The 25,253-nt window shown below is 43.8% G+C and overlaps 2 protein-coding genes and 1 long non-coding RNA gene across 18 annotated transcripts in view; 2 read left to right on the forward strand and 1 right to left on the reverse strand.

Moving 5' to 3' along the window:
* Positions 1 to 15,510, forward strand: part of epb41l2 (erythrocyte membrane protein band 4.1 like 2) — a 38,906-nt gene extending 23,396 nt beyond the window's left edge. For 3 of the 13 annotated variants that reach the window (XM_058057452.2, XM_058057450.2, XM_058057451.2), the window contains exons 15-23: positions 6,051 to 6,110; positions 7,922 to 8,089; positions 8,285 to 8,341; positions 8,596 to 9,111; positions 10,760 to 10,888; positions 11,078 to 11,176; positions 11,865 to 11,945; positions 12,392 to 12,506; positions 13,341 to 15,510. In XM_058057452.2, the coding sequence (XP_057913435.2) occupies positions 6,051 to 6,110; positions 7,922 to 8,089; positions 8,285 to 8,341; positions 8,596 to 9,111; positions 10,760 to 10,888; positions 11,078 to 11,176; positions 11,865 to 11,945; positions 12,392 to 12,496 (1,215 nt within the window). In that variant the 3' untranslated portion in view covers positions 12,497 to 12,506; positions 13,341 to 15,510. Of the gene's footprint in view, positions 1 to 2,392; positions 4,385 to 5,603; positions 5,655 to 6,050; positions 6,111 to 7,921; positions 8,090 to 8,284; positions 8,342 to 8,595; positions 9,112 to 10,759; positions 10,889 to 11,077; positions 11,177 to 11,864; positions 11,946 to 12,391; positions 12,507 to 13,340 lie in introns of those variants that run through there. The other 10 variants (XM_058057453.2, XM_058057456.2, XM_058057461.2 and 7 more) reach the window with 10 other exon arrangements.
* Positions 15,511 to 15,959: 449 nt separating this feature from the next.
* LOC144902080 (uncharacterized) lies at positions 15,960 to 19,476 on the reverse strand. The gene is made up of 3 exons (XR_013630333.1): positions 19,019 to 19,476; positions 17,542 to 17,726; positions 15,960 to 16,154 (listed from the first exon to the last, which is right to left on the reverse strand). It is a non-coding gene; the product is annotated as an uncharacterized LOC144902080 (long non-coding RNA).
* Positions 16,482 to 25,253, forward strand: part of tmem244 (transmembrane protein 244) — a 29,469-nt gene continuing 20,697 nt past the window's right edge. The window contains exons 1-3 of one of the 4 annotated variants that reach the window (XM_078798834.1): positions 16,482 to 16,561; positions 17,513 to 17,788; positions 19,217 to 19,283. In XM_078798834.1, the coding sequence (XP_078654960.1) occupies positions 19,266 to 19,283 (18 nt within the window). In that variant the 5' untranslated portion in view covers positions 16,482 to 16,561; positions 17,513 to 17,788; positions 19,217 to 19,265. Of the gene's footprint in view, positions 16,562 to 16,869; positions 16,886 to 17,053; positions 17,201 to 17,467; positions 17,789 to 19,216; positions 19,284 to 25,253 lie in introns of those variants that run through there. The other 3 variants (XM_078798836.1, XM_078798835.1, XM_078798837.1) reach the window with 3 other exon arrangements.

Below are 25,253 nucleotides of genomic sequence, written 5' to 3' on the forward strand. Positions count from 1 at the left end.
AACATTCACTCACATTTTAACAATAACAACATTCTAGATCCTGAATGAAGACTAAATGATCAAATTTAAATCTCCCATGTCAAACGTGGACATGCCTCACATTTATCCTGCCTGTGAAGTCAACAACTTGTCATAACTCACTTGTAAACAAACATTCACTGTTTGAGAGGCAAAAAAACATACAGCACACAAAAGTGTCATCATCCACCTGAAACACCAGCATCACTACGATGCTTGGAACGTGTTGTGCCGCGGTGTATGAAAAGTGTAAAAGGTTTGACTCCTGTACAGGTACAGTTGGTCTAATCCAACTTTGTTTGAGTTTCTTTTACTTCCAGATGTGTACATAATATACAGAAAGAAAGTTATTGGGTATTGGTATTAGTCTGGAGAAGCAGACAGGTATCGGTATGAGCTTGAAAAAAATATTGTGCATCTTAAAAAAAATCTAAAGTCTTACTTACAGTGAAGAAAATAAGTATTTGAACACCCTGCTATTTTGCTATTTCTCCCACTTAGAAATCATGGAGGGGTCTGAAATTTTCATCGTAGGTGCATGTCCACTGTGAGAGAGATAAACTAAAAAGAAAAATCCAGAAATCACAATGCATGATTTTTTAACAATTTATTTGTGTGATACAGCTGCTAATAAGTATTTGAACACCTGAGAAAATGAATGTTAATATTTGGTACAGTAGCCTTTGTTTGCTATTACAGAGGTCAAACGTTTCCTGTAGTTTTTCACCAGGTTTGCACACACTGCAGGAGGGATCTTGGCCCACTCCTCCACACAGATCTTCTCTAGATCAGTCAGGTTTCTGGGCTGTCGCTGAGAAACACGGAGTTTGAGCTCCCTCCAAAGATTTTCGATTGGGTTCAGGTCTGGAGACTGGCTGGGCCATGCTAGAACCTTGATATGCTTCTTACGGAGCCACTCCTTGGTTTTCCTGGCTGTGTGCTTCGGGTCGTTGTCGTGTTGGAAGACCCAGCCACGACCCATCTTCAATGCTCTGACAGAGGGAAGGAGGTTGTTCCCCAAAATCTCACAATACACGGCCCCAGTCATCCTCTCTTTAATGCAGTGCACTCGTCCTGTCCCATGTGCAGAAAAAACACCCCCAAAGCATGATGCTACCACCCCCATGCTTCACAGTAGGGATGGTGTTCTTCGGATTGTACTCTTCATTCTTCTTCCTCCAAACACGCTTATTGGAATTATGACCAAAAAGTTCTATTTTGGTCTCATCTGACCATAAAACTTTCTCCCATGACTCCTCTGTATCATCCAAATGGTCATATGCAAACTTAAGACGGGCCTTGACATGTGCTGGTTTAAGCAGGGGAACCTTTCGTGCCATGCATGATTTCACATCATGACGTCTTAGTGTATTACCTACAGTAACCTTGGAAACGGTGGTCCCAGCTCTTTTCAGGTCATTGACCAAGTCCTGTCGTGTAGTTCTGGGCTGATTCCTCACCTTTCTTAGAATCATTGAGACCCCACGAGGTGATATCTTGCATGGGGCTCCACTACGACTGAGATTGACCGTCATGTTTAGCTTCTTCCATGTTTAGCTTCTTCTTGTTTAGCTTTCTAATGATAGCTCCAACAGTGGACCTTTTTTCACCAAGCTGCTTGGTAATTGCTCCGTAGCCCTTTCCAGCCTTGTGGAGGTGTACAATTTTGTCTCTGGTGTCCTTGGACAGCTCTTTGGTCTTCGCCATGTTACAAGTTAAAGTCTTACTGATTGTATGGGGTGGACAGGTGTCTTTATGCAGCTAACGACCTCAAACAGGTGCATCTGATTCAGGATGATACATGGAGTGCAGGTGGACTTCTAATGGGCAGACTAACAGGTCTTTCAGGGTCAGAATTCTAGATGATACACAGGTGTTCAAATACTTATTTGCAGCTGTATCACACAAATAAATTGTTAAAAAATCATGCATTGTGATTTCTGGATTTTTCTTTTTAGTTTATCTCTCTCACAGTGGACATGCACCTACGATGAAAATTTCAGACCCCTCCATGATTTCTAAGTGGGAGAAATAGCAAAATAGCAGGGTGTTCAAATACTTATTTTCTTCACTGTATTAGATAAATGAATCGTCTGGAAACCTGACTGCTAGCTGCACTGTGCACTGAGCTCTACCCTGCTGTGCTCACGTTTAGCCTTGTTTGTGCTGTTGTTGATGTTGTGACTAATGTTGTCTCTTTCCCCTTCTCTCTTTATTTCCCCTTCACACACATTTTATTTATGCCATGTCACTCTTGCATGCTTATTTTGGGCACAAACGTACGGCCTTTTTTTTTCCAAAATGAATTTATTATCTTCTGTTCTGCTCTTTCACACGGTTTCTTTCCTCCTTGGTTGTTTGCTTGCTCTGCCAGTCAATCTTCATGTTTCCTTTCTCCTTCTCCTCCTCATCCTCACTCTCCTCCATCCCCCCGTCACTCGACTCGATCTCCGAGCTCGACCACGGCTTGTCTGACATCTCTGAGGACGGCGACCTGACCGTGGACGCGGCCGTCTTAAACGGCTGCTTAGAGTCATCATTAGTGGACCTCGAGCACCTTACAAACAAACAAACCCCCCCGTCTTCATCGCCGGTCACACACCGCCCCCTCACACACACCTTGGAGCTTTCGCCCGTGGAGGAAGGTGATGAAAGTAGAGCGTCCAGACCGCCGAGCTGGCTGAGGGGCGTCGTGAAATATGTTTTCCTAGTGCTGGGTTTTTGCTCGGCGTTGGGAAAGGCCAGGCTGGTGAAGGAGATATTTCTGGGTTTGACAGAGAGGCTTCGCTCGCTTCCTCTCACCGTGTCTAAGTCAGCTGGCAACGTGAAGGTTTTTATCGTCACCAGAGCCAAAAGCATGGCCGCCAGCGTCGCCGTGTCAAGATTGCGCCGACTTGTAAACCACCTGGCATCAAAGTGGATGCAGCTGCGGGATGTCTTCTCCCACAGCTTGCAAGCCAGGTTCACAAGGCAGCCATGTTTGCCTCTTATCACTCGCCATCCGCCCCCCTTTTCCGACCTCCCCACTTTGTCCTCGACTCTGTGGTCCCGCTCCCTTAGCGAGACAGTGCACCGTCGCCTGTCCCAGCCCTCCCCATTCCTCCTCCCCTGCCTCCTGGTGCTCTTCCTGCTGGCCGTGATGCTGACGGCGACCCGCTCTCTGGTCCTGGCCTTGGTTTTGGCCACGCCCCTCGGCCTGACCCTCTGCTACCTCGAGAGGCTGGTCTCCAGCCGACGAAGGGCCACTGCCGTGTCCGAGGAGGACGGGTCGAAGCGAGACCCCCTCCTCCTCGCGGACACGCAGATGTCCCCGCTCATCAGGCGTCACACGAGGACGCAGGAGATGTGCGACCCCGCTGCCTAAACCATTCACATACCCGCCGCTTTTATTCTTTTGGTCCCCCTGCGTGTCACCCACCCCCTCCTCTCCTGCCTCGTTGTACCCTTTCCTTTTCCAGTCCTTACCTGTCAACAATTGCCTTTTCCTTGTGTTTGGAAAGACTGGACTGCCCACTGCCATCGTACCGCACCATTGCTGTGGCACACGCGTGGACACCGTCACCATTGTCACCTGCACTCGGTGAAAGTTAAAATATGGGACAGTTAGGGGAAAGTATTTATATAGCAGGGTTGACGCGTACAACACTGATGTTTATAATATCCAGACAGTAGGATTGGACATAGTTAACAGATATGTTATATTAATAAGATATACTGTATATGAAGAGTATTCAGGAAGTGCTTTATGACTGAATAGAAAGATTATGCATAGAGAAGATTTAGGATACATATTACACTATTTGGCAGAAGGTGCAAAATATTGAAACAGTAGTGAGATAGTATGAGTCAGTACAGAGGTCAGACTTCCCTTTTTTGCTTTTGAGGTAGAAGTCCTCAGTACCGTATTTCCTCAAATAGACGCCACGCCCAAAATGGATGCATCATAGACATGTCGTAAAAAGACACTTCCTTGTTTTCTCCTTGGGGAGAAACAACAGCGAGTGCCTGCCAGGCGGCTAGAATTGCCTTTAATCTAATAACCTACACAAAGACCTGGCATCTGTAAAGCTGAAAATTATTTTTGCTGTTAAAGGAAAAGTGCAATTTTTTTTTGCCCATCATCCACAATACTAATGTGAGACATGGACACTTGTCTTTCTCTTTTCCATGAGTGTGTAGTACCAGGTACATTCATGATAATATGGAATACTTACGCTACTACACTACTAACTTTTCCAAACGGCAAAACAAAAATGTACATATATCTTTAGAACGCACAGAAAGGAGAGCCATGTTCTTATGTCTAACATAAGGATTATGGACGACAGGCAAACTTTGAAAGAAAAAGCAGTTTTAGTTTAAAGAGAAATAGCCTTTAAATGTGTATCCAGTAATCTCTTACCATTTTGCACTTAAAAATTTGCATCAGTTTGTCAAAAATATATTCATTAATAAATCATACTTTTCATGATTGAATACGGCCTATTAGTAGTCCAAAAATATTTCACATTTTCAAGCATAAAAAGTGAACTACAATGCAAATATAAGGCAGGATTGAATTATCTCACAACAGACACAATCATCCTTCGCACCAGCTACTATTGCAGCTGTGAAACTCATCTCTGAACCCTCAACATCACTTCAGCCCCCCCCCCCAACTATCCTAGCACCAGAACACATTTACAGCAACACACAAGTCTTATTTATGTCTTAAATAGCTTATTTTCTCTTATTATGTCTACTACAATGAATATCATGAGTGTAATGGGACTATAGGGGTGTTATTTTAGGTCTTAAGGACTCTAATAATGTTGAAAGTTGTATTTCGAAGGTCATAAACAAGTAAAAATTATAAAAAATATATTTATAAATAAGGACTCCCACATTACTGAAATACACTCATTATGGTTGGTCTGGAAATAATTAAGTGCAATAAACAAGGGATTACTGTACCAGTTTTTGTTCCATAAAAAACATTTTTACAAATTTACCTCAATTACAGGGGTGTCCAAAATCCGTCCGGGGTGCCATTTACTGCCACCTATCCTCATAAGTGCTCCGTCGCTCTCGGCAGTTGTATATCTGAAGCACGATGTGAGGAAATACGGTAACTGGTAGTCAATCAAGTGTATTACAGCAAGTAGATGTGACATGTCTGCCAATATTTTTGGTGACTATATTTTGCCTTTTGTAGTGCAGCCAAAGAGATTAGTAGCGTAGAAGCTGTACATTGCGACAAATCCTAGCAAAGCACTTTAACACTTGCATACAAAGTCATATTTATCATGCCTGATGGACTACCACACATTAAAATGCAAAATGGGGGCCGGTTTTGTTGCCCGGCATCTTACTTACTATTTTGCATATTTTGATTTTGTTGTGTTCACTATCATGTATAATTTTAGACTAGTCCACGAAATCGTCAACACATACCACACTATACCTTTTGAAATAGCAGTTGGTGTCATCCAATGCTCCGAATACCAACACCAAGCTAGTCAGGCGATGACAGCTTCCCCCATCATCCATGTCACTGTTACTTTCTTCATGCCCCTCCATTATCTTATCCACCATCGCTACCGAAGGTTAAGGAGCCAGATTTCATCCCTGGCAGTATGGAAGCCACACCCGCTCAGGTCTGTAGGGGGCGGGGGTTGTCGTACCCGGCATGCTTTGCTTGCAGCATATGGAAAAAGATGAATTTGATGTTGGTGGGTGTGCTTTTACGACCCTGGCGTGAAGACACAGAATCGGTTTGCGGACTGGTTTTACTTTTCCGACAGATTGGGTCTGATGGTAAAAACTGGTCCTGAGGGTGTGCTTGGTGTGCTTGTTGGTAAATTGGTGTTCCATTGGTTCTTTTGATTTATATTTATTTATGCTTATTTCTAAGTTTTTTTTTTAATATTTTAATATTTCTCATTATGTTTTTTTATGATTTCTTTTTTCTTTATTTTTGAATTAGTTTTTAAAGCACATTAACTTATTTTTCCCTCCCCCATTTCTATGTGTGCTGTGTGTCCGCCCTCCAGAGTCCGGTGAGAGTGCGTGGGGATAATATTTATGTGAGGCACAGTAAATTGATGTTAGAGGTTGGTACTGCTGTCGTGTTTGATGGCTGAATCTGAATCAGATCGACCTTTGGCGTTTTCCCCTGTGTGCACCCGGCGCCATCGGACCTGGCCACTTCTCCGCACTCTCAGGCTCTTGTTTGCATGCCCGCTATCTTTCTTTGTGAACGTTTTTAGTTTTGCTGCTGATGTCGTTGGCGTTGAGAATGTCACGGCGTGCAACGGTCCAAACTTCACACAGCTGCCCTTCTGATGAGCTATGGCGTATACTCGCATTACAAGTATTTTGACTATATTATATTGAAACAGAAACTAGACCACACCCAACAAACACACCTCCAAGATGACAAGAAGCTGAAGGCGCACACGGTGTCTTAACATCCACCAGCTTCCCCAGTCATCATGTCATCATGGAGGAGTGGTGGAGGATTCCAGTAACAACCTGTTAGGCTCATTTAGTCAATTGATACAAGCTGTACACTGACTACTCTAAAGTATATCCAAAGGATATCCAAACGCCATTACAAGGAGTAGCTGCTTTGTGAACTGTGGCTGCCGTGCATGGACTGTGCATGTGGAATGCTGCTTTGAGGCCTCCGTATTTATTAGGCTGCTGAAAGGTTTTTGATAACCACTTTGGCCTAACCCCGACTAACCCTGCTTGGATAACCTCCACGAGGAAACATCCCTCCTCCTGTTTTCAGATGATTGTTTTGCCCGTGTGGAGTGATGCGTGGTAACATACTAAAAGCAAAAATGTACACGGCATTTTCCGAGGCAACATGGAGGCGATAACACAGCAGGGCGACCTGTTTGTGGACTTGGAGCAACCTGGCTGGTCTAAATCTCATCACAAGCAAGACTGACCCAAATAGTTCCGTTTTCGCCTCCATGTTGTTAAGTCTTCCTGGTAATGATCCTGGTAATGCCAATTCAAGAAGAGATGGAGTTGCCTTGTTTCACTGCAGCCAACATACTACACACACACATGGCCACAGTGAAACATGGCATCCTTCTCAACATCCTGATTGACAGCCTAATGCAGGGGTGTCCAAAGTGTGGCCTGGGGGCAATTTGCAGCCCGTTTTTTTTTTTTTTTATTATTGGTTTGTGTCAAGTAGTAAAAAAAAACAATGCGACAACTGCAAAAAAGTTAACATTTTAAAAATACATGTTGACATCTCTAACACAAAGCCCACAATCTTTACATCTTCACACTAGTTTCGGTGGTCATTGAACTCACCACGCTGTGAGAAGCAAAACATGTATACAGTAACACCTGTTTCTTTGTGGATAATTGGCTCCTGACCTGCAATGAAAGCCTGTTGTTCCGGTCGGTGTTCAAGTCTGTTGCTTGTGTGTCTCACACAACATGACTGACACCTTGTGACCAGAGTAAAATAGGACATGCCATTACAGTGTTTTTGACTGTATATTTCCATGCTTGGAAATGCTTCATTTATGAAAAAAAATAGGTAAAATATGTTTAGCATATTTGTTGAGTAATTTCAACCAAAAGCAGCAGGGTTGAAAGATATATATTTGAAACCTGTGATAGAGTGTCCCACTCGTCCCAATAAGTGGGGACCTACCACATCTCACTCTTCATCACTGCCAGTTTATCAAAACTAAAAATGTCTAAATTGGCCAATTGCCGCCCCCAGTGGAAAAAGTTTGGACACCCCATACCAACTGTTCCTATGACCAAATGTTCTCATCCATCCCTCTCTCCCCTGTTATCCCCCCCCTCTCATCTGTCCTTCCTTACTGCCCCCCCATCCACCCATCCTAACCTCAATCCCACCCTTTCCCCCGCACTTACCTTTTATCAGGACCATGATAAGACCCAAGAGGAGGTACTGAAACACCAAGCTAGCATTAGCGAGCTAAAGCGCTCCTTTATGGAGGCGCCGCCCCCCTCCCCTCCTCAGCTCAACCTGTGGGAGCAGCGTCTGACCTCGTCTCCGGCCACGGCGACGCGTGCACAACAGCAGACAGTGGTACGTCTCGTCCAGGGGAGGGCGCTTCCTTACCTGCCTTTCCGTTCTCTAGTCACAACTAGAGGATGCCCGGTGGGACACATGGTGGTGGTCTACGCCAGTAGATTCCGACTTGTGGCATGTTGGCATCCCGCTGCCGAGCGGTACGAGTGGGTGAAATGCTGGCAGTGACGTTTTGACGTGTGTGTGACGCAGGTGACTGACACGGAGGCCGCCGCAGCTGCTAACGGCGACGCCAAAGAACCCGCCAAGGTGCTCTAACCTCACTTGCTCTCTCTCTCTCTCTCCGCCTGTCCAGCTTCACGGTGTCCTCCATCCCAGCTTCATCCTGTCTCTTACCTCCACAGTGGAACACCTGCTCATATTCCATCACTTCATTTTGTCTTCATATTTTTATGTTCAATGATCATATTTTGCTTTTTTTGTCTCCCACGCTGTGTATGTGTGTGTGTGCGTGCGCGCTCGTTCCGTGTGCATGTGTTTGTGCACTACGTGTGTGTGTTTAGACGACGGAAGTTGAAATTGAGGAAACGGTTGTCGTCCAAGAGATTTCCAAAGTGCCCAAACCCGCCGAGGAGCTTCACACACAGGAAGTGAAAGCCAGAGACGGAGCGGGGCTCCAGAAGAAGCGCGAGAGCGTCTCGTCGGAGAGCGAGAGCGACGACGAAGCGGAATATCACCCCAATGTCTCTGTGTCCATCTCCCACACTCAAATACCCGAGGAGAAAGAGGAGGATGAGGAAGAAGAGCAGGAGAAGGAGGAGAAGCTCGGTGCCGCTTCCTCGCCTGTTGAGCCTGAGCAGGCCGCAGCCGCTGTAGTGGAAGAAGAGAAGCAGACCCCATTGGAGGGGAAGAAGGAAGTGAGCACAGAAGAACCGATGGTGACTCCCGACAAAGCTCCCAATGGAATCACCTCGCATGAAGAAGCGCTGTCCGTTACCGCGGAGGAAGAAGAGGTGCCCAAAGTGAACGGCGAGGCCTCGGTGGCGGAGGCGCGGCCGCATGTTATTTGTTGTACTGAGGTAAAGTCTGCGCCACCTGCGGAGCTCTCCTGGGGTTTCAACCCTTCCTTACCTGCCGTCCACCTACCTTTTTTTCTTTCCTGCTTCCCATTATCGCAGTATCCTTCCCGCTTCTACATGAATATTGAAGTACCCCACGCACATCTGTACACTTAGATACCACCATAGTGTCCTGGAAGTGTGTTGGCACGGATGCTGGAATTTAGACTGTTTAGAAGTGCTTTTACCGAGCCCCACTGGGAACACGCTGCTCTGGGTGCCTGTAGCTTTAATGCTAATGAGCTGTCACAGCTGACACAGTATTTGTCGAACGTAATTGATGCCAGATATCACATCAGAAGCAGGACAGGAGGACACACACGTTAGCATAGCTACGTATGTGAGCTACAGTGCTAACAGCAACATCATGCTAGGTTAGCCTATTTGCTGGAGAAACTTACTTTTAAGATGTGTAGCGAAGCCTGGAGAAGGCGGTGCAGTGTTATTTCGCTTTCGCAACCTTGCAAATGAGTGGATTTTTGGTTAACCGTTGCTATTTTTTTTTCTCAGAAAATGGTCAGGAAACATTTCATTCATAAAGTAGCCGCTTGTCATCACTGAAAGCAAAAAATATCCCAATGAAGTCATATTTATGTGATAAAAGTTATTTTTTTAAGTATTAGATGAAAAGTCCACATGACAAGATAAACTGCACAAGCTCCCTTGAAAGAGTTTCTCCATCAACTTTTTTGCTATTATAATTCTGACATATTATCTCGTAATTTGGACTTTTTACTTTATATTAATGACTTGACTTTTTCTCTCATAATTATGACTTAGCATTGGGATATTTGATGTCTGTCAGTGGCGGAAACAATTGGGATTTCCATGTGAATGAGATGTTTCCTGCCCTAAAAGGTTATAGCGATTATAGTGATGATAAATCGATAACAAACATGGAGACACATACAGCTGTTAGAATATCATTATTCGTCATGGAGGACCTTCAAGTGGGTCCTCCAGCCTTTTACGTGTCACATGCTCATTCATTGTGTTTATACATTTCATACCATCAACGCCACATAGTTTGTGTGTGTGTGTGTGTGTGTGTGTGTGTGTGTGTGTGTTGCATTTACTTGTCCTACTGGCTGCTGTGCATTTGTGTGTTGTGATGTAAAAGAGGGCATGGAAAGTGCATGGTGCTTCTTTTTAGCAAATATTCTCCCTCCATGTACAGTATGGTGATGTGTGTAGGGTGTATTCCTCTGGATGGTTATTGGTTTGTAGCTATAGCAACATGGTGAAAAAGCTCTCTGCATGTGTTGTGTACCTGTGCTAGACGGTGCTACGTGCTGCTGTGTGTTTTTGTGCATGCTGCATGTCGACACCAAAGATGCTCCGTAGTTGTGTTTGATGATGTTGCCTTGCACAAGTGTTGTGTGTGTGTGTGCACGCCCATGGAGAAAGTCACTTCCCCTTCAATATGGCCAACAGTACAATGATGACATTTTCCACTTGAAGATAACACGACTAATAAGAAAACTAATATATTGACCTGGAAGTGCATTTGCCCCCCCACCCCTCAGTGGTCCTAGATGTTTTTCCTAACAAACCCTGTTTTAATGCATTAACCCCCTCTCTCCTCCCCCTCTCTGTCGCCCCCTACCAGCCGCCTGTGGTAAAGACAGAAATGGTGACAATATCAGACACGTTTGCGGCGCAGAAAACCGAGATAGCCACCAAGGAGGTGCCCATCGTACATACGGAAACCAAGACCATCACATACGAAGCCGCACAGGTGCAGCAAGCAGTTGTCAATGTGTGTGTGTGTGTGTGTATGTGTGTGTGCACGTGTTATTAATGTGATGTCTAAACAATAATTCCTTCTCTTGCAGGGAAAACAGTGTTAAGGATTGACTTTATATCAAGGAAGATGATTTTCCCATGTGAAATATTTATCAACTCTCCTTTATCTGTTTTGTCTTAGCTGGACGGAAGTGGCGACGGCGAGCCTGGAGTGTTAATGACCGCTCAGACAATCACCTCGGAATCTCTGTGCACCACCACCACCACGCACATCACCAAGGTGCAAACACACAACACACGCACACACAACAGCTAATTAGCCCCACACTATGCACATTTACTTTCTCCATTTTACTGTGTCCTCTTAAAGGTAAACTGCACTTTTGGGGAATTTTTTGGGGAAATCATCCACAAACACGACCACATGTCTTTCCTTTTTCTGTGCATTCTAAGAGAGAAAAACAGCTAAATGAGACACTGTTAATAAAAATAAAAGTAAAACACAATGGCATTATCATCATCATTAAATTCAATGAAGTCATTGATGTTGAATTGCATTTATGTTTTTGTGTGTGGGAGGGGCTCACTTCACCACTGTGCCTCAGCCCTCAGGTCAATTATACGGTTAAAAAAAGTCAATTACACTCATTGTTCAAAAATAAACATAATTGACACTTTATATTATATTTATATAATATTATATTAAATTTTATTTTATTTCATTACATTACAGACCATTATAGTCGCAGACCAAGAGTCTCAAACATGCTAGTTCACTACTAAAATGTCAAATAAAGAGGGACTTGTGAGTCAATATAAGTTGGGTTTTGCATGTGTATATGATGTTCATTATTATTGTTTTTGATAGTTTCCACGAAAAAAAAATCTGTCCTTTTTCAAACCAATGTTTCTCACCTATGAAGTGCTCCAAATGCACAGAAAATGCCAATGTCCTCACGCTGTTGCAGACGCTAAAGGGCGGCCTGTCGGAGACCAGGATCGAGAAACGCATCGTCATCACCGGCGACTGTGACATCGACCACGACCAGGTCAGTGACCCGACAATCTTGTCTTAATTTATTAGTTTTTTTTTCTATTGACTTATTAGCAACGTTTGACAGACTTAGACACAAGCAGGGCTGCTGTTGCCGTGGTTACCACAGATGCGTTTCTCCATTTCATTCAAAACAAATCAATATGTCTGAAGTGAAAAGATGCTGAGATCTGCATGGATCTCCACTCCACTGGTTTATGTTGTGTTCCAAATGTAAGCATCAACGTGTGGCTTACATTTCAACATGGAACCCCACGCTACACCCACACCGTCTGACATTTCCCGTAGCAGCGATCATACGGCTTCCTTCTTTCTTTGATGTTTTTATGTTGAATTTTTTTTCATTTTATGTCATCCCCCCTCCCCCTCCTCTCCTTGCACCCACCCACCTGCTTGCTTGTGCTCCCTACCGCCGCCCCCTTGTGGCCACCGGCACCGCAGGCTCTGGCCCAGGCCATTAAGGAGGCCAAAGAGCAACATCCTGACATGTCTGTCACCAGAGTGGTGGTTCATAAAGAAACTGAACTGGCCGAGGAGGACGATTGACGCAACTCAGGTATCAATAATAACACCACTAGGTTTCCAAGAGGGGGTGGAGGGGGCGGGACATTGTCTGATTTGCATCATTGACCATGACGACATCTCTCATGTGTTTTCAACATTATTTTACAACAGAACAGGAACTTATTGAATCTTCATCAGGGGTATTTATTTATTTAATATTCAATCTACATCAGGGGTGCCCAAAATGTGGCCCTCTGCTTTGTTATTTTATTGGCTCATGTAAGATTTTAGAAATATAATTCAACAGAAAAACTAGGCTGCATGGCAGTCTAGTGGTTAGCGCAGACCTCACACCCAGGAGACCCGAGTTCAATTCTACCCTCGGCCATCTCTGTGTGGAGTTTGTACTCCGGTTTCCTCCCACATTCCAAAAACATGCTAGGTTAATTGGCCACTCCAAATTATCCATAGGTATGAATGTGAGTGTGAATGGTTGTTTGTCTATATGTGCCCTGTGATTGGCTGGCCACCAGTCCAGGGTGTACCCCGCCTCTTGCCTGAAGACAGCTGGGATAGGCTCTACCGCCTACCGCGACCCTCGTGAGGATAAGCGGTAGAAAATGAATGAATGAATGATCAGGAAAACTACAACAATCCCAACAGCAAAAATGGCAAAATGAGCAGTAATTTTATAATCTTATATATTTCTTAAAATATATATCAGAACTTCTTAGTTAGGGATGTTGACATCAGGGTTTTATGCCGCCAATACGAATACCGATCATCGACCGATGCTGATACCAATACATGCAGTGTAAATGTTGAAATGTCATACTGACCAAAGTAGTGGTACTGATGCTGATCGCAACTTTCCCTCAACACGCAGAGCTGAAGAGCCCAACCAGAAGGTCCACTCTCCGCTGAAGACCACCATCATCATCATCATCATCCTTGCGACCACAATGACCTTGATGAGAGCGAGAGAGAGAGAACACCTCCTCCAAGTTGCTCTCACAAAGAGAAATCCTCCAAGACGTGAAAATAACGCCAACACACTAAGGGAGCGAAAGAAAGCCCACTTTTGTTAGCTTAACATTTTATAGTGTTTTTTTATAGTGTTTATTTTAACTGTTTTCCAAATGAGAGAAAGAGGGGATGCACTGATACATCAGAATCACCACCATACGTTTGTCCTACACACATTCCTCATCTGCCGTATTGGTTTGCCGTTAGCGTAAGACTGCAGCTCCCTCCCTGGCGTGTGTGAAATGTGCAGTACTACCCACACGTAACCACAACTAATGGTACCAACAGGTGGGATTCCAACCACTCATTGCTGAACATTGTTTCCCCCCTCCCCTCTACTCTTCATCTACATTCCTGGCGTGTTCACATTTCAAGCTTGATAAACTTTTTATACTTAATAGGAATGATTTGAAGCGAAAAATAGGTATGTATAGTTCCTGTTCCTGTGCAGGGAGGCAAGGGAGCGCACGTTTGTTTGGGAGAGAACGTTTCTAAGTCCTTGTTTGACCCCCGCCTGGAGGGAAGTGATGGGACAGGAGGCTACAGTACATGATGGCTTTGGAAGTGTATAGCTCACATGGCTTCATTTTGTGTTTAGTTCCTCATTAGCAGTCAAGTTTTCAGGTATATTAGATGATGGTTTACCTTGACATGCTTCCGCCGTCAGCAGAAGTGTCACACTACTGCTGTGACGTGCAGGGTCCCCCCATGGGGGCAACACATTTTGCAGAAAAAGCCACATTCTTTGCAAATGCACATCACTGCCGTAGAGGCGATTTAAGCTAACCTGTCAATCATGTTGGTGTCATGATACCGCTGTTGCCTTTTGCTGCAGAGGGTACTAAAAATATACTTCCAAAGCATGATCACCTAACACCGTCTAATATACCTAAAAAAAAAAAAAAAACTAAACATGTATTGTAGGTATAGATTAGGGGTGCACGATAATTATCCAACCGATAATTATCAGGAATTATGACATACCGATTAAAAATAGCTCAGTTAACCATTCATTTCAAAAAACGCTCCAATGAGGTCAGATTACCCGTGCTGTGCAGGTGTACAAATCAAGTGCTCCTTTATTCCCCTGCTTGTGACGTTACCAGCCTCAATTTCCCCCGAGCTCACTTGTAAACAAAGACATTTCAGAAACATTTCCCATGCTAGTTGTACCAAATGCTCTGATGAAGGGGGAAAAAAACATTGAGCACACAAAAAAACTTACCAGCCACCTGAAACGGCAGCGCGTTTGATTACTGCAAAAGGTTTGCCAGAGACATCCGTGGCGTCACAGCAGCTGCTCGGAGCGTGTGCCCGAATATAGTGCACTCTGCTGGGCCACAGCAGGTGGCTCCCTCCGCTCTATACTCTAGTTGTCCTGGTAGTAGTCATGTGTTAGTAGTCATGTTACCATGTTTGACTAGGACAAATCAACAGGTACACTTGGTCAAATCCTGATTTGTTCCAGGACTTCTTACCTCCAGGTGCACACAAACTACACTTACATCTTAAAAGTTATTGGTTATCTGTATCATATCGGTCTTGAGAAGCAGAAAGTTATCGGTGTCGGTTTGAAAAAAAAAACGATATCGTGCATCTCTAGTAAAGGTCACGTTATCAGTGTGTATAGACTAGAATTTTTTGCGCTTGACTATATGACAGTGCGAGTTATGTGATGTCATTAAAAAGATGTTTAAAGTCAGCCTGTTTTAGACCCACCGATGTTGCTTTTTACACACAATCGGCAGCAGTGAACGCAGCACTAAAGGGGAAAGGTGCGCATTTTTGAGCATTAGAGGCACAATCGTGACTAGCATTAAAGTAAATATGGAAAAATGTAACATTCCGTGTTTTTCGATTGAGCCACATTGTCCTGTCTAACCTGGAAAAAAACATTTGAATTGGATTTGTTTTGAGTACACTTTTCATTGGAATTATTTTAACTTCGTTATTTTGACTGTATTGCAATGACATTCCTCCTCCTTGCAAAGAAGAATTTTCAAATAAAAAGTTACAAAAGCTAAAAAAAATGCATATGATGTACACAATATCTGTACTGGCAGTATATTTTTCTCAGCCTGTGGTGTAAAAGGGCAGATTTTCTTGTGCCCTCTCTTTGATATTTTTTTTTTTATGAACACCACTTGAATCTTCTTTCTGCTTTCCTGGTATTCCTGGTCATTGTAGGTGTGCTTTCACCAGGATTCCTGAAGCCAAGGCAGCTCCACAAAGTCACTAATTGCTGCCTTTTGGAAAAAAAATAAGCTGTAAAATGAAATTGTCAGCAACAGTCAAAACCAGTTGCAGAATCTTTGTGTATTTTAACTGCACAACATTATATGGAGTCCAGTGCTCCACTGTGTCCACAAAGAGGTTCCTGTCTATCTCGACACTTAATTGTCCTGTATCACTTTCCCAAAAACACCCAAAACAACTCCTACCTTGTGTAACACTTTAAATAAAGGCTTGTAATACTCTCTGTGTGTCCCTTTCTTTTAATATTCAATTAAAATATTCAATCTTTGGCACTATGTGAAACGAGTTCTGTGAAAGCTTGCAGATGTGTAGTCATGTTCAGGATCCGATGATTTCCGCTTCCTCCGGTGTGCACTTTGGTGGATCGTCCTGTAGATGGCGCTTCGTTCATGTGGAAACCCAGTTAGGTCAGCATCGGCTACGGACACACCAACGTTAGTCATTATTTTAATGGACAAAACCAGTCCCAAGGTGTGTAAACTGTCTTACACATTCACTTAAAACACTTTTAAAGCTGTTCTCTAAAATTAACGCTTAGTCTGCAGGCTTGTGGGTGCCATGACAGAACAGCGCTCCCACCTGGCTATACAGACAATGTCTACTAGTCCGCTTGTGTTTGCTAATAGCTCTTTATCGAAAGGATGAAAATAGTTTTTGTGGAACATTTTTGAGTATTAATCGTACAATGCGAGGTTATCGTACGTCTGGTAACACTATGTCACTAAATTAGTGACTTTTAAAATTAAGCTTCTTTCAAATATGGCGGCCGCGTCGACCATTTACGTCATCAGCCGTCGACGCTCAACTGGTTCCCAACATGACAATGTAAGTACATTTTTTAAGACGCTGCATCATTTAAAATGGCTAAGAATCCACAACATGTTGTCGACATAATCATTTCTGTCCGTTTTAGTCGTTGTTTGTGCTATAAGTTTTGATATATTTGGTGTCAACGCCAGGCGAACCGTATGTTAGCCTACGTTGGCTAGCTGACGTTAGCACCGACCCTTTGGTAGTACAATAACATTTAAGTCCACGTAATTTTTGGTGTCTTAACTGAGAATATTATCATCCATTTCAGTCATTATTTTACAAGAGCAGTTCATTATTTTGAAGGCGGAAACGTCATTTACTTCCGGTGTCCTTTTGGTAAATAAAGTTTGATCTCCCATTTATCTCTATCGCAACGTTGTGATGTGCAGTCCGATACTGAGTAAAATTCAGTGTGGTATCGGCGATACAGATACTTTTTGCAAATTCATGTGTCTGGTGTATTTGAATTAAAAATACAAATTTACTCATCATTCATTTTAAACCCTGAGGTAGTGGGGTTATTCACAATGTAGCCGATACACAACAACAGAAAAAACAGTACACGATTATTGAAAATATGCAACAACTGTATTTTAAGCAATAAATAAATAAAACCTGATTTGAGGATCGATTTCATAGCATGAAGAGCTGGTAAGTATTGATATTTCAGCATCACTACTTTTAAGATCACCAAGTGCTTTGGAATAATAGCATAGAATAAAGTGTCTATCAATAATAACATATTGTGTCATATTGTGTCATCTGTCAGAAATTGACAGGCAGTGAAGTGTTTTTAGCAGATTTTGAAAAACATTGTTGGAGGTTGCTATTCTTCCATAGGCTGGGAGCTGCTGACTCAAAGGACCGTCAGTCACCTTGTCTTCGTCAATATTATGTATGCAAATATGAATATGAATGGCTCTTCACGCAGCCCTCTCCCGACTATTCCTTAATGTTTTGCAGCAATCAAAGTGAAGTGCATGGTTGCATACCCTGGCACAGCTTCCAGTGGAGGTAGACCATCAGTTGTAACAGCAGCCCACATACGGACAGGAACAGGAAGAGGAGCAGACCCAACAGCCACAGTGGTAAAGTAAAGCTGTCTGACGCTCTCATTGTCTCTCTCAGCAGCAGAGTCAGACCGGCCCATGGACCTCTCAGAACCTCCATCACGCTCCTGTGGGACCCGGAATGCAATGCTCCATGTGTAAATTGTCACAAAATAACACTCTTAGCAAAGTAAGTGCCCAAGTGCCTTGAATTTTCTCCTGCTTCCATAAATTGTGTGCTTTCTTGGCTTCATTCATTCAGTTTCAACAATACTTTGTTTTTATGTCGGTGAACTTAATGAGAGTGACAGGTGTGGTGCTTTGTGAAGAAGCGTATTATTCGATCTTTGCTGTTTATTTTTCGGAATATTTCCACTTTCTTAATAAATCTGTAAATATTCCGACTTTATTCCTGTCTGGAATATGTGGGGGGAACTCCAAAGTGCAGAGCTCTTGGTGTGAGTAAAGACGACCGGGCAGCGAAAGCAGCAGCAGGCCCAGGCAAGGATGAACATCAATGATGATGCAACAATGATTCCATGTCAAAGACATCAAAGATGTTGCACAATAGGGTGCTGCCATAAAGGAATGAAAGGCAGGCAAGGGGAGGAAGGGGATGAAGGACAATTCCCATCATAGTTTGACTTTATTCCCTTAGTATTTGAGCTTTTTACCCCCTAGCTCATTTATTTTCAAAAATTGCAACTTTTATTTTGTTTATTTTGGTTATAATAATTCTGTCTTTAAAATATTTTTTCTTACTATAATGCCATTTTCCCTCATAATATAATCAGCTTATTCTTGTAAAATTGCAACTTTCTTTTTTTGTTAATATTTTGACTTTATTCTTTTCCTTTTCTGATGTTTTTTCCTCTTGTTATTATGCCATTATTCCCATAACTTTTAGAAGTTATAACCCATTATATTGTAACTTTTTCCCCAACCCAATTTTCCAAAAAGGTATTTAATGATTTTTGTTTCTTATAACATTCTGTCTTTAAAATATAAAAATTTTTCTTTAATATTTCAACTTCAAATTATTAAACGATTACATTTTTTTGTGAAGTTCTTTAGTTTTAGATTAGAATATGCCTCGGGCCAAAAGAAAAACAGCCCTGGGCTGCCAATGGACAGTTGGACACCACTGCTCCACGAGATAGACAGATACTACATTCATGTCATCTGCTTCTCTTCAGGTCAGGACCGGCCTGACATAACACCTGCATGTAACGTGGAACCCAGTCACAATCACATTATTCATGTGTATGCTCTGTTCCACCTCAGCTATTCTACACTTCATTTGTCCAGTTGCTTCAAAGAGTGGAAAACTAAAAGTTATATTCGATTATTTTTAAGATTTTCAATTTTGTTCATAAGCATCTGTACACTGTTGTGTAAAAAAGCAAACTCACATACTCACATGAGATGCTGTCCCAACGCCAGGGGTTGAGGAGCTAATGCGTGGTTTCACTCTACAACCCACCATTAGAGTGAAGGTCTCTCTTTTAAAAAAAAATCCATTTCCTGGTCCTTTCAGTCTGCCCAGCGTGTGTCGTCTTCTTCTGCTGCTGCTGCTGTTGTTGATGATGATGACGATGTGGACTTTGCTCTTTTGCAGCACTCCAGCCTTGTGATTGTTAAGAAGATTAGCCTCACCGGCAGATAGCATGTGTTCAACTCCAAAGGTCAGTGACGTGAAAGCATGAAAATGAGTGCTTGCCTGTGCCATTTTTGCTGTCATACTTTGAACCCTCATCCTGCTCTTGTCAGAGAACAAATACAGTGTGGACACATTGACTTTGACAGGCGGGGGGTCAGGTTTTCTTCATATTTACCTCACCGTAGAATTGCAGTGTGACGCCCTGATTTACTAACGCAACAGCATGTGTCATTTGAACTTAAAAGAACACCACCTGGAAGCTATTTTTAGGCAATAGATCACTGTAGAAGGGCTGCACGGCCGTCGAGTGGTTAGCACGCAGACCTCACATCTAGGAGACCCGAGTTCAATCCCACCCTCGGCCATCTCTGTGTGGGTTTTCTCCGGGTACTCCGGTTTCCTCCCACATTCCAAAAACATGCTAGGTTAATTGGCCACTCCAAATTGTCCATAGGTATGAATGTGAGTGTGAATGGTTGTTTGTCTATATGTGCCCTGTGATTGGCTGGCCACCAGTCCAGGGTGTACCCCGCCTCTCGCCTGAAGACAGCTGGGATGGGCTCCAGCACCCTCGCAACCCTCGAGAGGATAAGCAGTAGAAAATGAATGAATGAAGGAATCACTGTACAATGCAATTTCATAACTTTAATGATGATGTGGAGTGCTGGAGAAAGCAGCAACAGAACCAATATTGTAATAGGAGCAAACTGCTCAACCAGCATTTTAGTACAAGTGATATGTTGTATTCTGGGTATGTCCAACATGATAGAGTGAAAGAAAAATCTCCTCCCATTCTGTGTGGAAGTGGTAGGTTCTTGGTGGTAGAAATACATTCGAGGCTAACTGGTTAGCTTGCTGGCTAGCAGCCGTCTCGAGTCCCTGCAGTGTAAGAGCTGCGCAATGTGGCGCAAACAGTGACCAATGGGATTGTAAAGGTACTGTAGGGGTGTTATTTCATGTATACAGGACTCTAATCATGTTTAGAAAGTCACAATCAGGTTTTTGATGCTCCAACTATGAAAATATTCCAGTTATTAACATAAAGTCCTGTAGGGTAAGTTTAAACAACTGCTGAGAAGCAATCTTTGAAAGCACATACAGGGGTAGATACAGTAGATACAGTTGCTTGTGCTGTACTGGAGTTAACACAACCTACATCAGGAGGTCGCCTACAGCCACACATGCAATGTTTCTTCACCTACAAGGCTGTTGTTAACTGATGAAGCCATGCATCGAAGTAGCTCATTTAGCTTCCTCTTTGTTATACAGACACTGAAATTTCACTCGTCTTCTCCCTGGGGAGGAACAGCGGGAGGATTAGGATGATGCAATCAGGCCCAGGCTGGTGAGAAGAAGTGCAGCTAATTGAGGAATACTGTATCATTGATTAGCTTTGATCGATCAGCAGATAACAGCCCTTTTTGTTGGCCTTCTCCCTCACGTTGGCATTCTTGCCTGTTGTCTGCACCTCTTCACTGTATCAGGCTGCATCCTCTTTGATCAGCAGCCGTCTGCATGTGTGTGCATGCGGGGGTGGTCCGACAGCGCTGTGAGAATGGACCTTTTTATTGATTGGCCATTGATATGAAAGCTACTCCAATCTCTTTCACACGCTTGCATGTGATGTGTCAAATTCCTGTGGATGACCAAGTTACTGTACACGCAGTTGTGCTTACTTTTAACGAGAGCTTCTAGCCAAATACTGTAATGTCATCAACAGGTACAGCTGGTCGAATACAAATATGTTTGAGTCCTCGGTATCGGTTTAAAAACAATATCTTGTGCATCTCAAGTACATCCAGGTATATTCATTTTTTTAACTTTATGATTTGGAGTGCATGAGAAAGTGGAAGGGTTAGCGTAGCTCTTTTGAACCACAACAGAACCAATGTTGTAATAGCGTGATTGCAAACCGTACGACAAGTGCAACACACTGGAGTTTCCAATATTTTAAAGCGCACGCAGAGATGGGGATGACTTATGTCACTTAAAATGCATAAAAAGGACATCAGGAGGTTGTCTACAGCCACAGCAGTTCTTGCTTCCTGACCCGCCGCAAACAGGTCTGTCTCAAATGTTGCCTGAAAAAGCCTCAGACCCTGACGATCACCTCGCGGCCACTTCATTTGTAATTCATTTGGAAATGCTCCCATCTCGCTGCTTTGTATTCTAATTAGCATAAAGAGTCGACAATGACGCTGAGGCACAGAGATCCAACGTGGGGCACATACTCAACGCTGCCATCGTATTTAAAGACGTTGTTATCCTGCCTTCAAGAAGCCTGCTTTCCTTTACTATCTTCGTCTTCTTTACTATTTCTTCCAGTTGTCATGGCAACCCATCTGGTCTTTTTTAGCATACGTTACACCGGGGGTTGCCCGTGATGCTCATTGCCATAGTTACAGAGTTCCTTTGGTTAATGAGTGGCGGTGTAACAGGTGTGACATTTACCTACAGCCGCAAGGAAAGTAGCGGAAGTACGCCGTCTTGTCGAATCTTCTCTTAACCCTCTTTGGGAGCATTTACTCGTGTTTTGGAAGTAAAATGTATGCTTTTTATGGTAGAAAAACAACAAATAAGTTGTAAATTCTTGATTCTCGTACTGCAAATTGCAAAGCAGTACTTCACTCCCAGTTCATGTGCTCCAAATGTCAAATGCTCCAATTAGTCATGCATTACAACATTAAGCTAATTTTGTTACTTTTTGTTGCAACTTTCTCCTTTTTCAACAATAGACTCCACCCACAAACAATAATAAAATACATGAAAGGAAAGTAGTCAAATAGATGGTGAAGATGTCTTCAAAGAGGGCGTCCACTGTCTGGAACCTTCTTTGCCATCCATCCCCAATGTTTTCAGTTGCATGTAGATGAGGGGAAGACGCAGTATGGTCCAAAAAAGTCAGCTTATTCCTCTGGAGAAGTGTAGCGTTGTCCTGTTAAAAAAGCCAGTCATTACCACACAGACCAGGGCCTTCAGTCATGAGGGATGCCCTCCCGCAACGTGTCCACGTAGCCGGCTGCCGTTTGACGCCCCTGCACAACCTGAAGCTCCATTGTTCCACGGAAGGATCATAATGGCGCCCCCTCCACTCCATGGCGCAGTGTGGAAAACATCTCAGGTGGGATCTCCTTGTCATGCCAGCAACATTGGAGGCCATCAGGACCGTCAAGGGAGAGGAAAACCTTCTTCCACCTTTCAATGCTTGGTTCTGATGGTTATTGGACTGCACTCAGCAGCAGTAACAACCTTCATTTGGGCCGAGGGAGGTCCCGTGTCTTGACTGACCTGAGTCATTATTTGGGGTCGGCTGCTTGCCTTCTGGTCTTAAGATTTATAGTGTATTAGTTCATAACAGCCTAGGTCACAACATGATCTGCTGATTTTTAAGCCATAGACTGGCTGGCAAGGTTCTTTGTTGGTCTTTGTTCTTTGCTTTTTACCACGGTATGATAAGATAGTTGATGTGAGAAAATGAAAGATTCAAGGTCAATCCAAGTTATGTGCGAGCAGCGTTTGAAGAAGTTTGCTTCCTGCGCCTGTAAAACACGATCAGAGTCAATGATGCCTTGATTCATCTCTGCTTAGAACAACACTTTGATTTCGCTCCTTCCTCCCGCCCCACGCCTGTTTACACTCTAGGCAGCATTTTGAAGCCTGAGACGCCCTTCAGCACGGTGCCATGCAGACGGTGTTGGGCGAGAGGCAAGACAAATTTAAATGTAATCACATCAGAGACACGGAGGGAAACAGAGACACCATTGCCCTCCACATTCCCCCTCTCCATGGGACATCCGTGATGGTGACGATGACGAGACTGAAGTGTGGACAGAAGGCTGGAGACACGGACTTGAGACATGATGCCAGGAGAGTGAGTGAGTGAGGTGAGGAAGGATGGTGGGTGTGATGGACGCGTGAGACATCAAGTAACAGGAAAGAAATACCGAGGCATCTGTTCATTTAATTTGGCCATTCTGTTAGTGAGAGGTGGACGTGGCAGGCGTCCACTAATTAATCTTTGATTGACACGTGGGAGATGTCTGGCAGACTGTGAGGAGCATTAACTCCTGCAAAGCCCCTTCAAGCTGGATTAAAACTCAGGGCGAGATGCGTAATAAAGCAGGAAAAAAACAACAGCGGATGTGGGCGGCTAATTCTGTTGCTACGGCAACAAATCAGCATCACCAGGCCAGATGCGGTGGTTTCATGAGGCAGGCTTCATATCATAGCAGCCTTTATTACAGCTTCCTCACATTATTACAAGTGGGCTCGAGATCAAACACTCAGAAATGCTGGTTAGAGTACAAAAACGCTGGAAAAAAAGAACAAGAAAATACAGCCAGGGTGCTGGAAGAGAAAGAAGACGTAAGTGTTCCTTTTATCCTGCCATGTTTAAATTTGGACTGAATGTGAAGACAAAATAAAGGGTCAATTCTAGAGACGCAGGATATATGACACCGATACCTTCCGCTTCTCCAGACCATGTGGTACCCCATAACCTTTTAGAAGTTTGTGCACACCTGGAGATTGAGAAGGACTCCAACAAACTGACCAAGTCTACCTGTTGATTTGTCAAAGATCATGACATCGCTACTGGCACATCACGACTACCAGGACAACCAGAGTATAGAGGGGAGGGAGCCACCTGCTGTGGCCCAGCAGAGTGCACTACATGCGGGTACATGCTCCGAGCAACTGCTGTGACGCCACGGAGGTCTATGGCAAACCTTTTGCACTTTTCAGCGATGACGTTTCAGGTGGCTGATGAAGTTTTTTGTGTGCTCAGTTGGGGGGCCGGGGGGGGCCATCATCGCAGAGCATTTGGTACAACTATTATGTGAAATGGCTTTGTTGGAAAGTGAATGTTTGTTTGCAAGTGAGCTCAGGATCTCAGACTAGCTCCGGCTAGCATTTTGTGCAGTACATCCTTAAAACCAGCAGAATGTAAAAACAGAAGCACCCTGCTGCTAAATATAGGATCTTTGACTAGTGTTACCATGGAGCACCTTTGTCTTCATTTTTCTGACTATATAGACTTTATTCCTGATTAAATGAAAAGTTTCCCCCGCCTTCAAGATCCCGTATGATTACGCGGCAAGGCGTATTCTGAGTATGCTTGGTTTCCTTACCCCCGAACTAATGATCCCTTACAGAATACCTTTAGCATCGGTAATCCTGCCATTCATTACACATCTGGGAGAGGCTTTAGGGGGAAGCCATGGAGCATTTCAAAAGCGAGCGGAATGACGGCACGGGGAGTGGAAGCGGAGGCATAGGGGGTGAAACGGAGGCTTTGAAGTCAAATCAAGACTTGAATGGGCAAAAGTGCAGACAGGGATGGGATGGAGCTATTGTGCAATGCGTTTGTGTATAATTCATGTGGCTTTAGATATAATATGCACCATTTTCACCAGCAGAATGGAAATGTTGTGTTTGATTGGCTCGTGTGACGACGCCACTTGGCAATGTACAAAAATCTTCATCACACATGTCTGACATGATCTCCTGGAGACACGGGCCTCTAATGGAGACCAAAAAAAGACAAATCAAGGCAAGACGTAGCCAGAGGTCGCTCTTTGCAGCCCGGCTCATTTAATTGGCTCCTTACCAGAGATGAAGGATTCCTCTGCTTGATTGGGTGAGTGGGTGGATGATGCCTGGGGCCGCAGGGTATGCAAGAGAAGGATGGGGGGCGTCGGAAGTTGAACTCACACAGAAGCATTTTGACTCACTTGTATATATATAATCGTTGTGCTTGTGTGTCCCGTTGTGTTGTTGTGAGGCCGCCTGTCCTCTGCCGATTGTCATTCCAAGCATTATACAGAAGCAGCATGGCTTCCAGTTCGCCGCTTCTTGTTGGAGCTGGAGTCTCCTATCTTGTATAACAAAGCAGACATGATAGGAGGAAAAGAGAAGGCGAGCGGGAGAGCAGCAAGAGGATCACAGACGTACAGGAGGGAGGGCGAGAGAGGGAGAGAGAGAGAGGTAGTTGGTA

Source organism: Doryrhamphus excisus, linkage group LG19 (assembly GCF_037039965.1).
Source record: "Doryrhamphus excisus strain RoL-2023G ecotype Guam linkage group LG19, RoL_Dexc_Guam_v1.1, whole genome shotgun sequence".
NCBI classification, from domain to species: Eukaryota; Metazoa; Chordata; class Actinopteri; order Syngnathiformes; family Syngnathidae; genus Doryrhamphus; species Doryrhamphus excisus.